This window comes from Euprymna scolopes, chromosome 2 (genome assembly GCF_053919585.1).
Source record: "Euprymna scolopes isolate OS-2025 chromosome 2, ASM5391958v1, whole genome shotgun sequence".
Lineage (NCBI taxonomy): Eukaryota > Metazoa > Mollusca > Cephalopoda > Sepiida > Sepiolidae > Euprymna > Euprymna scolopes.
The window spans coordinates 78,490,167-78,502,344 of record NC_136483.1 but is presented as its reverse complement, the minus strand read 5'-3'; the positions used below and the strand labels follow the sequence as shown (position 1 = coordinate 78,502,344).

Sequence of the window (12,178 nt, the reverse complement as noted above, 5' to 3'; positions counted from 1 at the left end):
GCAGGTGTTTTTGAATCAATCACAGGTATTTTATTTTTCAGAAGAGTTGCTTCCATGTTCTTCAGCTGTGTTTTGTTTCTTTCTGAACAAGTGCAAGCCTGTTAAATAGATTTTATTCCTGCCAGGTTTCATTTCTAGTACACTAGAGCAGGTATTCAATGCATTATAGTTCCAACTAACGCCATATTAATTGTGATTTCAAATTCTTTTGTTAGGATTTTTTGTGAACATGCAGACAAATACATGTATTCATGTTTTCTCAAATAACAGTGGATCACATTCTGTTGTTGTTGGCATTTTATTTTTATTGTAAATTATTTAATTTTGTTTGTAATTGTATTTTCAGGTGAAAAGTTTTGATTGTTTATTTGTGAACGTCTATCACAAGAATATATCCGAGGGATCATTTCCAAATACTGATAATTGTGTTGGTCATTTGGTCGAAGTCCTTGACGGTCTACAAGATTCAACAACAGGTAGGACAGTTTTAAATTGTTTTTATTGAATATTTTGTGTAAGGGCTTAAATACAGATAAGCATTTTTTTTTTCAATGAGATTTAGGAATTTTTTGCCAAAATAATATTTTAGCATCTCTTCAGAATGGTATAAACTAATAGATTTTTCTCTTCTACTTTTATTATAATTATTGGCATCGTGTTGCTTATAGTTAATCTTGATATTATTATGCCCCTCATTTTTCTTATTGTATTGTAAATGTTGCTTGAATTTTTAAATACTCTTTCATTGTTAAACCAATGTTTGATAGAACCACAAATATGCTTTATGATGGAGGGGGGAGGTGATTGGACTTGAGTTCATGTAATATTGGTTTGTTATACTTTAAATATAGTGTGTGTGTGTGTGTGTGTGTGTGTGTGTGTGTGTGTGTGTGTGTGTGTGTGTGTGTGTGTGTGTGTGTGTATAAGTTAAAAGTAACATCTAAAAAAGGAAGAATTTTTATGTTAGCTAATATGTCTATTCTTAGGCATAATTTTTTATTTCCATATGTATGAATTTTTGAAGTTTTCATCACTGACTTTGTTGGAATCCCTTATATTATACAGATATCAACTGAATTCAGGGCACACATAGCCAAATAAAAGGAATTTACCATTTTAATTTTTATCCATTAGTCATTATTATTGATTAAGACTGATCTACATTTTTTGATAATGTGGATTTCATCCTTGAATATGTCAGTATATAGCTCAATAAACTCTAAGTCAATGCTGAAGAGTGGATGGATAGAAATTTGATGTTAAGTTATAGGAAAGTATATTTATTTTTAATATTAAACAAAGTGATTATTTCGCCAGTATTAATCCATTAGTTTAATTATTGAATTGTATGTATGTGTGTGTGTATATATATATATATATAGAGAGAGAGAGAGAGACAGACAGACAGATAGACATCTAGCAGCTATTTTTACCGGTTAAAAATGAAATCAAATTTATTTGTTATATATCTGAATCTCCTGTAGACCAAAAGTTGAATAAGTATTTTGGTAAAGACCATTCCTCACAGATGCAAGGTCGCTTTTATTTTATATATATACACTAGCAAGCTGTCCGGCGTAAATATGATATTTTAGTTTATGCAGATTTCGTATTTATTATTATAGAGTTAATTCTCTATTGATGATTATATTGTATCCAATATATAGTAGTGGCCCCTCAGGATGGCCCGGTTGGAAAATACACTTAAATATGATATTATTTGTCCAGATTTTGTATTTATTATTATAGAGCCAATACTCTATTGATTATTATTGTGTACTGAATATATAGTAATGATTTCAAGTTTTAAAAAATATATGGCTTCGGTAGAATAGAAACCAAAACATATAGCTCCCCAGCCTTATTTGTTACAATCTGACCTAAATCTGTACACATACAAAAACTTTAAAAAAAAATAACTGTTTAAATATAAATGTACATTTGCATGTGCATAAAAATAACACATTTAGCCGACCTGCCAAGTTCAAATTTTTTTTCAATTTTGACCTCTTAGTATCTATTTTTACTGCAAATCAGACTTGTTCCAGAGGTTCAAATCCTCTCTCTCTCTATATATATATATCAAGTTTCAAATCTTTAGACTAAAAATTGACAGGGTAGTTTGGGAGAGACTGTTCCTCATGCAGACAATGTCACTTTTACATACTACTGTTCGTCCATCATTGTCGATGAAGACCACGAACATCACTCCTGATGCTGTGACCTGCATGTGAAATTTTTAGTGGCAAGAGTTGTACAATCTGCAATCACATTTCTCCTGGGTCAGCACTGTTTTATTCCAGGTGCGAGTAGAATTTCTGACTGATAACAATGTTGAGAGAAACAGAGAGCACATACAGCGCCTGCTATTCCCAAATGATTACCCACCTGGTACTGGCCAGGTTCACTTTGGTGATCTGATAAGAACCGGTATGTTGATGTGATTATGCTGTATCATTCATATATATATATATATATATATATATTTCATTTAGTTTGACGTTAATTAGGAAAGATAATAAAAGAAATGGTCTGTGAAATCTTAAGTCTCATTTAAAAAAAGTTTATAAATTGTTAATAAAAAACATTTGATTTTGTACCTTCGCTTCAATTCAACATTTCTCTGATTATTTTCAGATGACCCAAACATCATAATTTTTGGTAATATTGAAGTGGAATTAGGAGCACAAGGTAAGTAATTCTTCAAGAACGGGAATGGAAGGTGATTCTCGGTAATTTAATCTGAACCTTGCATGTGGTGGTCTCGATCAACATCTTGTTTTTTCTCTCTTTGTAGCTGTTTTTTTTATTTATTCATTTAATGATTTCATTTAATTCTGCAGACCAACATCCATGGTTGGGTTGGTTGGTGGTGCTATAAATTCTTAAAAAGGTTTAATTATCATCTTATTTCAACAGTACGGTAGACAGAGGCACTACATGATCATATGGTTACATGGTTACTACTTGTCAACTGCTTAATAGGAGGTGACGGTGGTCAACTGGTGAACGACATGGACTGATGACCTGCATGTCCAAAGTTCAAATCCCTCCACCCCTATAGCCTTGAGTCCCTGGATGGGCATAGGCCATCCACAACTTTGTAGCAAGTAGTTCTTTTTGCGGGGTGAGAATGCTGGTCCCACACCCAATTTTCCCATATGGGTACATACGGTGCCTAACCTTTCCAAATGGTTACCCATCTGGTACTGGCCAGGTTCAACATTGCTTAACTTTGGTGATCTGGTGAGAACCAGTGTGTCAATGTGATTGTGCTGTACTAAAGTTCAAATCCAGTTCATTCCATATAAGCATTTTCACTTAAGATGTTGGCAATCTTCATGTGGTCCCTTCTGTAATCCCCAATATCTTTCTAGAAAAAAATTCTGACTACAAAAGTATTAGGGGAAACCAATGCCAACAATAGAATTTTCGGATTCATACAATATGATGAAATGCTTAACAGTAAATGACTACAAAAAAAATGTATAGAATACAAAGGGAGATAACTATATTTAAAACCCAAACATTCATTCTTTTTCCTCATCATGATGTCATCACCATTATCATGTCATCATCTTTGGTCGTCCTGATAGATTTTTTGGTAGATTTGATGAAGACTTTAAGTGCTTGATGTGCAGATGTGTCTGATGACAGTATCATTAAATAACTAAATGTGTACAGTCTGCTTTTTAGCATAATAGCAATCTGTGGCATTGCATAAGTTCAAATATAGAGGTCTTTATTCAAGACTCTTTGTCTAGCTGACTCTTCGCAGTAATTACCATTTGAAAAGCATCAATATTGTATCATGATGTTTAAGTTAGTGTCTACAGCTTCAAAGTTGTACAGGAAAATGCTTACATCATATGTTGTATTACTTTAACAAAATAGTTTTAATAGATCCTAATTCAATAACCAATGTAAAAAAAAAAAAAAAAGTTACCAGACTACAAAAAAACAGCTGAAAAGAAGTTTAAAAAAGAACCTTCAATTAGATAGACTGTTAGATAAACAGAGCAAAGAGTTGCAAAATGATAAAAGCAAAAAAAAAAAAAATGCAAATGCTTAAGATTGAGTGCAAAATTATATATGAGATTTTAAAAAATCTAAAAATAGAATTTACTTCACTTGAAATAAACTTTCTCCTCATTCAACCAATTATTTTGTTTGTTTTTATTTTCTGAATCTTTCTTTAACAAAGCCAATGCCAACAATAGAATTTTCAGATTCATACAATATGATGAACTGTCTAACAGTAAATGACTACAAAAAAAATGTATAGAATACAAAGGGAGATTAATTAAAATGGTGATACGTGTGGTTTACTTATAACTCACGCTTCCCACTATTTTTTCCTTTAGTCTTCACATTCCATTAGTAATGTTTCTGACAAAGCATGAAAAATTGCTATTTTCTAGGTGCTCTGTGATTTTTAAGTGAATAATATATGGAAATTTTCAATCTTCTTCCCTATCATTCAATCTATTCAACTAATTAACCCTAATCTTCGAGTTGCTTTTAGCCTTGATAAGTGGTGAATCATACAAATGTTGGAGGAATCACCCGCTTCGCTTTGACTACAAATCTAGAGATGATGTGTATTGAGAGTCTGTAATCTCGGCTGTATAGGCCTGTGTTCTTCTCACGTAGATTGTATTATATTGTATATTAGTAGAAAAAATACACATTTTATAAAGTCATAGATTTTTTTCTTTATTTGATAAGGTTTATGAAATATTTTTCAACATTTTAATCATTTTTTATTTATTTATTTATTATTTTTTTTCAGTGTCTGAAGTGTTTGAATCACGAGGCTACAAATGTTGCATTCCAAATGAACCAGTCACGTCGACACTAGCACCCTGTGAAATCAGTAGAAGTATTAGCCAACCTCGTCTGCGGTCGAGCAATAGTAACATGCCGGTGAAGCACAAGAGTAGTACGAGTCTAAGCCACAATTTGTCCAGCCACACCAGATTGACGGGTAGCATTTGGTTAAACAAAAATACACGACGAATGTACACAGGTAAGGCTTTAAATCAGCTAATGCTCATATTCTGTTCTAACCCCATAACCCTTTGTAATAAACTGAGACACATAATTGACCTAATATGTACTAATGCAACCTATGAAATAGGATATCTCGAGTTAAACCCTATCAGATCCATCGTGGTCAGTTATGTACTAATAATATTGTTGGCAAAAGATTAACTAACAATCTCTCTCCAGCTATGGGTAAAATAACAACTTTTGTTCAGTTAATCATATACAATGTATCATTTCCAATAGGAACATCTTTGATGTTAAATAAACCAAAAAAAGTTGATGTGCCATTGTGATACTATACTGCCCCCCCTCCTCCGAAGATGTTATTGGAAAATTTATATTTCTGTTTGTTTGTCTGTCCGTTTCACTTTTGCTCAGAAACTATTTGTCAATCTGACTGAAATTTTGTATGGACCTTTGTTATGATAAGGTGCGGTGAACTAAGTATTATAGTATTTGTTAAATGCCGTGTTAGGGATTAATAAGGATTCATGGAAATTAGTATTTAAATGCAAAAATTAGCTCAAATTTTACCATATTCAACCATCAATTTGGTATAAAGTATTCATTCTAAGTCAACGAGATAGTAAAAATTCTAGTAATTCAAATAATTCCCAACTAGCAGGACCTATGGAAATTCCACAGAATGAGAAATATATTTAATCAACAAATATGTTTTGATAAAGCTGATATTTTTCTGGATAGTGCAAAAAAATTAGTTTATTGGACAGAAAAACTAATAACATGCAGCAAATATAAGTTTATTAACATTTCTATGAAAATAGTGTCCATTGTATTTTAAATATATGAGATAAGTACTAATAAATACTCAGAAAGTAATATTGTGCTACATAGTTCAATACAAATAATAAAATCACATTGTAAGAGATAATTTTTAATTTACTTCTTCAATCCAGCACCTCTTGGCAGACAATGTTCTTTTTTTCCCTTTTTTGAATACTCTTTTTTGTACATAACATTTTACTGACTTTTTTCTTCGGTGAAGTACCGTTGAATTTCAAAATTACTACCAGTTCCTTTTTCACACTTTTTATGATCAAACAATGATCATATATTATTATAATGATATTCGAAAACGAGGCTACATCAAAGGGAGGTTACTATCCTATTCTTGTTCAGGGTTGCCAGATTGACCTTTTTAAGGCCAAATTTCACAAATTTGACCTTTTTGAAGCAGTTTGGCCTTCAAAAATTGTATTTAACCTTTTTCAAAGCATAATGTACAGACTAATTATGAAGGAATAAGCAGGATATTATGTAGATAGGAATAATGATGAGGAAATAATAGGTAACAGTGGAGAGGTCAGTTCCAACAGTCAATTGTGGGTGGTTGACAAAAAGACTGGATTTTTAGGATTTCTGGTCAAGAGTATATATATTTGGGGAACTGGATTTTATAAGAGTTCAGTTTTGGCAAATCACCGAGAGTGAATGACTTGTCGTTGGAAAAATATTATCATGAGCAGGCAACTATGCTGATCCTTATTGTATACTTGCATGCATTCCTGAACATTGGGGAGAGGGGACAGTATTGATTGATAAGATAAAATGGAGTTTTCAATCATGCAAAAGTCCTATATTCCCCTCCACATACACTTTGTATCAGCCAACACATATTACAAATGTAAAACTACATACACCTCCAAAAGCTACTATATATCCTAACCATATGTAGTAGTCAGCAAGTTCATAAAACACTGTAAGACCATTTATATAGCACAATCTTTTTTAATTCTTGTAATTTACTGTAACTTTCCATGAAAGGTACCAACATTGAGCAATTTTTTCTCTTACAAAAAAAAAAAAATTACTTTTCGCTTAGTGTTATGGTTTTATGTTTCTGAATTTTTGAGATGAGGATTGATAATTCATATTATTTGGACTATTGTTCTCATCTTGAGTGCTATTTTCACAAACTTTCAGTTGATGTAACCTCTGACCTTTTTCAAGTGTATCTTGTAAAACTCAAGAATTTCTCTGTCCAACTGGAGTCTGCATGGAATTTCAAATGGAACCCCATATTTAATCCACTGAAGTAGCATGCTCTCGTTCCATTAGCCATGACCAGGTAAAAGTCCTAAGTAATTTGCAATTGCCCGTACTGAGGATCGAACCAATCAACCCCCAGAAGAGTGTAACTTATAACTGAATTTTGAAATACAATTGTAAATTACTTAGGACTCTTATCTAGTCATAGCTGATGAAATGGAAGCATTCTATCCCTGTGGATTAAATAAAGAGTTCCATTCAAAATTCTGTGCTGATTCCAAAGTTTGATAAGTTGCACCAGAAAAAGATCAGAAGTTATACATCGATCGAAATGTGAAAATACAAAAACAAAAAAAAAATACTCATGATGAGAACAGTAGTCTGAATAATCTAAATAATACATGTTATGGCCTTAGATTTCTTTTTACTTATTTTTTTATTTTTATTTTTTGTTTATTTCTCAGGTTGTGGTGGAACCATCCAAGACGGTTTAACAAATATTCTCATTCCTCACGGCTGGTCGTGGGGTGGTTATGTCAGCAGATTCTCTCCAACGTGGGTGGAGTTTTACACTGAGAAAGACTTTGACTGCCAACGCCTTTCATCAGGGATTGAAAGTATAAAATTCACTTTAAGCGACTGAGATATCATATTTATATGTAGAAAAATGGGGTTCAGGGAGGGTGGGGGTGTGATATCGGACAGCATATCATATAAAAAATGGCTGGAAAATTATTTGATATGAAAAAAGTTTTATTTCTTCCACATGACGTTTTGGTATATTATATATCTTCAGATATGGGGAAAAAAAAGCAAAAGATAAAAAAAGATGTTTTTCACATTAGAATTAGACTTGTATACATCAACCTAATTGTCTCCCTCCCACTTTCATAGAAACAATCTGACTTACAGATTATCTGACCTCTTCTAGAAAGTTACTAAAAATCAGTTACTCTGTGCTTATATGTCCCCCCCTTTTCTTTCATTTGTTTTTTTTCTTTTTGTTTCTCTTATCAAATTTCTTTCCTTATTCATTTGTAATAATTTCTCCAATGTAAAAACAATCTTTTTTTCACTTAGCTGCCCATATTTGAAGATATATAATATATCAAAATATCATATCAAATGAATAAAGCCTTACCTAATTATCATTATACTATATGTATATGAACTTGGAATCGAAAAGTCATCTTGCATACAAAACAAGTACCCTGTCACCTGAGCCATGATACAACATACAAGAAAGTCCATTGACTAACACAGATCAAGCAAACCACAACAAAGTTCAAATGTGAAATGTACCCAACAAGAATGTAACCCATTGCACTTTCCTTGATCTGTGTTATTCAATGGACTTTCTTGTATATGGCATCGTGACTCAGGTGGATGGGTACACGCCTTGCATGCAAGTGACTCGGATTTCAGTTCCAGGGTTTGGATATGTTCTACCGATGAACCCAAATGAGACCACAACTCATATTTAAAAAAAAATGTCATGCTGCCTTTTTTTTTACACACTGTTTGCATGGATAATGATCTTAAATGAACAGTTAATTTAGCTTGTGGTCTCACTTTTAGAGGCATGGGTTTGAATTTTATCTTTGTGATTTACTGTTTATTTCAAAACCTGTGAACTAAATTAACCTTTTATTCAAATGGAATTATCCATGCAAACAATGACAATAAAAAAGGCATTATATATATATATATATATATTACATAATAGAAAAGTATGAAAAAATCTTATCTGCAGAAACTCTTCATCCATCATTTGCAATTAACAATCATGAAAAAAAAAGTCACCCAAAATGCATTGGAGGGGGGGTGTCAAACAAAAACAACAAGAAAATGATTGATCAAATTTGTCTTGCGCCACTGCTGTTGTCTCCCATTTTATTCTGAGATTACTGACTTTTTTACAGAAAAAGAGGGGAAAAAAAGTTTGTTACCTCCTTTATTCCGATTATTTTTAATTTAAAAAAAAAAAATTAAGAGTCATTTCCAAGAGCAATACAAAAATCATTTTGTTACTATTACTGTTTGTATTCTTGATGTCGTCAATTTTGTCCAATTTGTGCCTCCTCATCCCTTGCTGAGCGTGTATGGTAGTGATGAGAATATTCACGAGAGGAAGAAAAATGCCATTAGAATTCTTGGTTGGGTTGTTGACAGGAAAAGGAAAGAAATCTTTTAAACAAATAAAATGTAAAGATTATTTTATTATTTCAAAATATTTAATTTATAAGAAGGAATAAGTTAAAATTTATTAGAACAAAATCATCCTAAATATATATTGATGTTTAGAAAATTTGGTATCAAATGAAAATCTTTTACTTTACAATGCCAATCTGTTTTCTTAATATGAATTTTTTCTTATATATATATATATATACACACACATACACACACTTATAATTTAATAAAATAATATTACATATATATGTTTTCAGTATTTACAACATGCGAGTAGAGCTTCATAGTAGTATGACAATATGTTTATGGCAAATAATCTATACAGAAACGTTTGTTTCATTCCTTTGGAAAATCATCAAGCTGGTTTTCCATTATTGAAGAAAGTATCAATTCTACCAAAATGTAAATTTAATAAATTAACCTGATTATTTCCCTGGAAATGAAACATGTTTCTGTGTAGCTCATTTAAAATAAGTATATTCTCATACCACTGTGTGTGTGTGTGTATATATATATATATATATATATATATATATATATATATACATGCACAGAAGGTGTCCAAAAAGTCACTGAAAGGTTTTGAACTTAAGATTCTTGATTTTTTTATGATATCTTTCTGTAATTTTACACAATCTGACTAAGACATTGGGAAATTTAAAAAAAAAAAAAAAAATGCAAAATTCAAACAATATTTATTTATGAAAAATGTTTTTTAAATGTTGCCCATTTTCAACTTTGCATATTTGTGCTCTTTCCAAAACGTTATTCATGACAGATTGCATAATCTCTGGATTGCGATTCAACTCCCTTATTTTGTTCCTGATGTTTTTCCTTCAATTCTTGCAGGCTTTGTGGTTTATTAACATAGACTCTTTCTTTAAGATATCCCCACAAGAAAAAGTCAAGGCTAATCAAGTCTGGGGAACGTGGTTGCCATTTGACATTGCCATAGCAAGAGATAATGTTGTTGCCAAATTGACCCCTGATTTTGGTAAAACAATTTCACAACTTACGTACATTGTTCAATGCTATACTTATCCATAATTAATTTCCAAAAGATTATCTGTAAAATATCTGAAATAGAGAAAAAATAATCTTTAATGGTAAAATGACAAAGATTTTCAACCCTTTAGTGTCTTTTTGGACACCCTGTATATATATTTAAAGGAAAGTTAAGTTTAAGACATTCCCAGGAGATCAAATAATATAATATTTATTTATTAATAAATTAGATCTTATGAATCTCCAGAATATATTAAATACTGCAGATAAAAATAAGCTTGATGCTTAACAGGTTATGTTAAGTAGAGCTTTCATATTATAATTTGTTAAATTATAAAATTTATAACATGATTACAATTTTAGATATTATAAGCACTTATAAATAATAACATAACAATGCTTATAAACATGTACATGCATAAAAATAATTATTTCGTTATCAATTACTCAAGAGTAATGCTTGAAAAACTTATGATTTTCTTCATCAGTCTTATATGTATATAAGATAAATTCAAGATTATTACTCAGGAATAAAATTGGTCTCTATCCAAACTAACATGAACAACATAGAATTAAAAGAATTTTCATATGTTGTGCAGAAATATGTCAAAGCATATTAGACATTTCGAGAGAGTATTTTGCAGTATTTATTTGATATGTGTATTAAACTCAACTTGAGTAGCACGATTGCCAGAGTGGTTACTGATATAAATGTATATATTTAATATATATTGTGTGTTCTTATTGTGTCTACATATTCAAGCAAGATAGTGAGAGAGAGATTAAGTAAAATATTGAGAAGTAACCTGTTTGCATCTCAACATCTGTTGTGTGGCAGAATTGGTTGGCCTCACACATTAACTGTGTTTAACTCCTTTTAGTCTCATCTGTTTTCATGTTTCTCTCCATCCATACAAAATTATGTGATCTCCAAAAACCTTCATTTATGCTAAAGTCATTTTGTAGTGAATTTCTAACGTCCAATAGCAATTATGGAGATACAGGTTGTGTAATAGATGTGTGTGCGAACTGAGGACATGATATGTTGAGTTCAAGTTTTTTTGAGGCTGTTAAGTGGCTTGGACTCAGACATTTGGGAAAATTATGAGTAATGCATCTCTTCTCTCGGCTATGAGTAAAATGGTGTTAAATCCCCAGTTTGTAAGAAAAAAACAAACTAATGCAGCACAACATTTTCTGAGATTAGGATTGATAGTTTGTATTATTCGAATTACTACTTGGTTGATATTTTCACAATGCATTGCTTTTTTAGATGTAGTGTTCTTTACTTCATCATTTTAGACATATATTTTTTTACTTTTTTACTTCACCTGTTTCTAGAAAGAATCGACAAGAGACAACAGACAAGAAAATCAAACCGGTCTTTAAAAAAAGAGGTACCATGCTGGTTCATAGAAATTTACTTTACATCATATCAACCATTTTAGGACGCTTAATAATGAGCCATGCAAATGATTCATTAAACACAAGACATTATTTCCCTTTTGGTTAGGAAGGAGGGGGGGGGGGCTTGTGGGTAATACCCTTCAATGATTTTCCTGCATAATTGAATTCAATAAATCTGATAGCATTTCAATTCATCATTGCCGATTCCTCTTTTCTACTTTCTAAAAATGAAAGTTTTTTTTTTTCTTTATTCGCTGTACTTTTACCCATATGAAAGAATGTTCTTTTGTATAATTTTCGTTACCAGTCTTAAAATTATAGCTGGTTAAAAGAGCATGAGGAGGAATTTAACATCGTGAGTTGGATAGTCTAGTCATTGATGAGCTGAAATAAAATGCACTGAAGAAGGCACACAAGACAGATAAATTATGATGTAGGTGTTGAAAATTATAGTCCAAGAAATGGCCTTACAAAATTAAGTGAGTTTGTGACTTAATTAAAACACCACCTAATC

At 31.4% G+C, this 12,178-nt stretch overlaps 1 protein-coding gene across 2 annotated transcripts in view; it reads left to right on the top strand.

Annotated features, from left to right (window-relative positions):
- Positions 1-8,544, top strand: part of LOC145292841 (endonuclease/exonuclease/phosphatase family domain-containing protein 1-like) — a 230,395-nt gene extending 221,851 nt beyond the window's left edge. For both annotated transcript variants that reach the window (XM_080138899.1, XM_080138891.1), the window contains 4 exons: positions 347-476; positions 2,638-2,691; positions 4,793-5,029; positions 7,524-8,544. In XM_080138899.1, the coding sequence (XP_079995025.1) occupies positions 347-476; positions 2,638-2,691; positions 4,793-5,029; positions 7,524-7,702 (600 nt within the window). In that variant the 3' untranslated portion in view covers positions 7,703-8,544. The remainder of the gene's footprint in view (positions 1-346; positions 477-2,637; positions 2,692-4,792; positions 5,030-7,523) is intronic.
- The last annotated feature ends 3,634 nt before the right edge of the window (positions 8,545-12,178 follow it).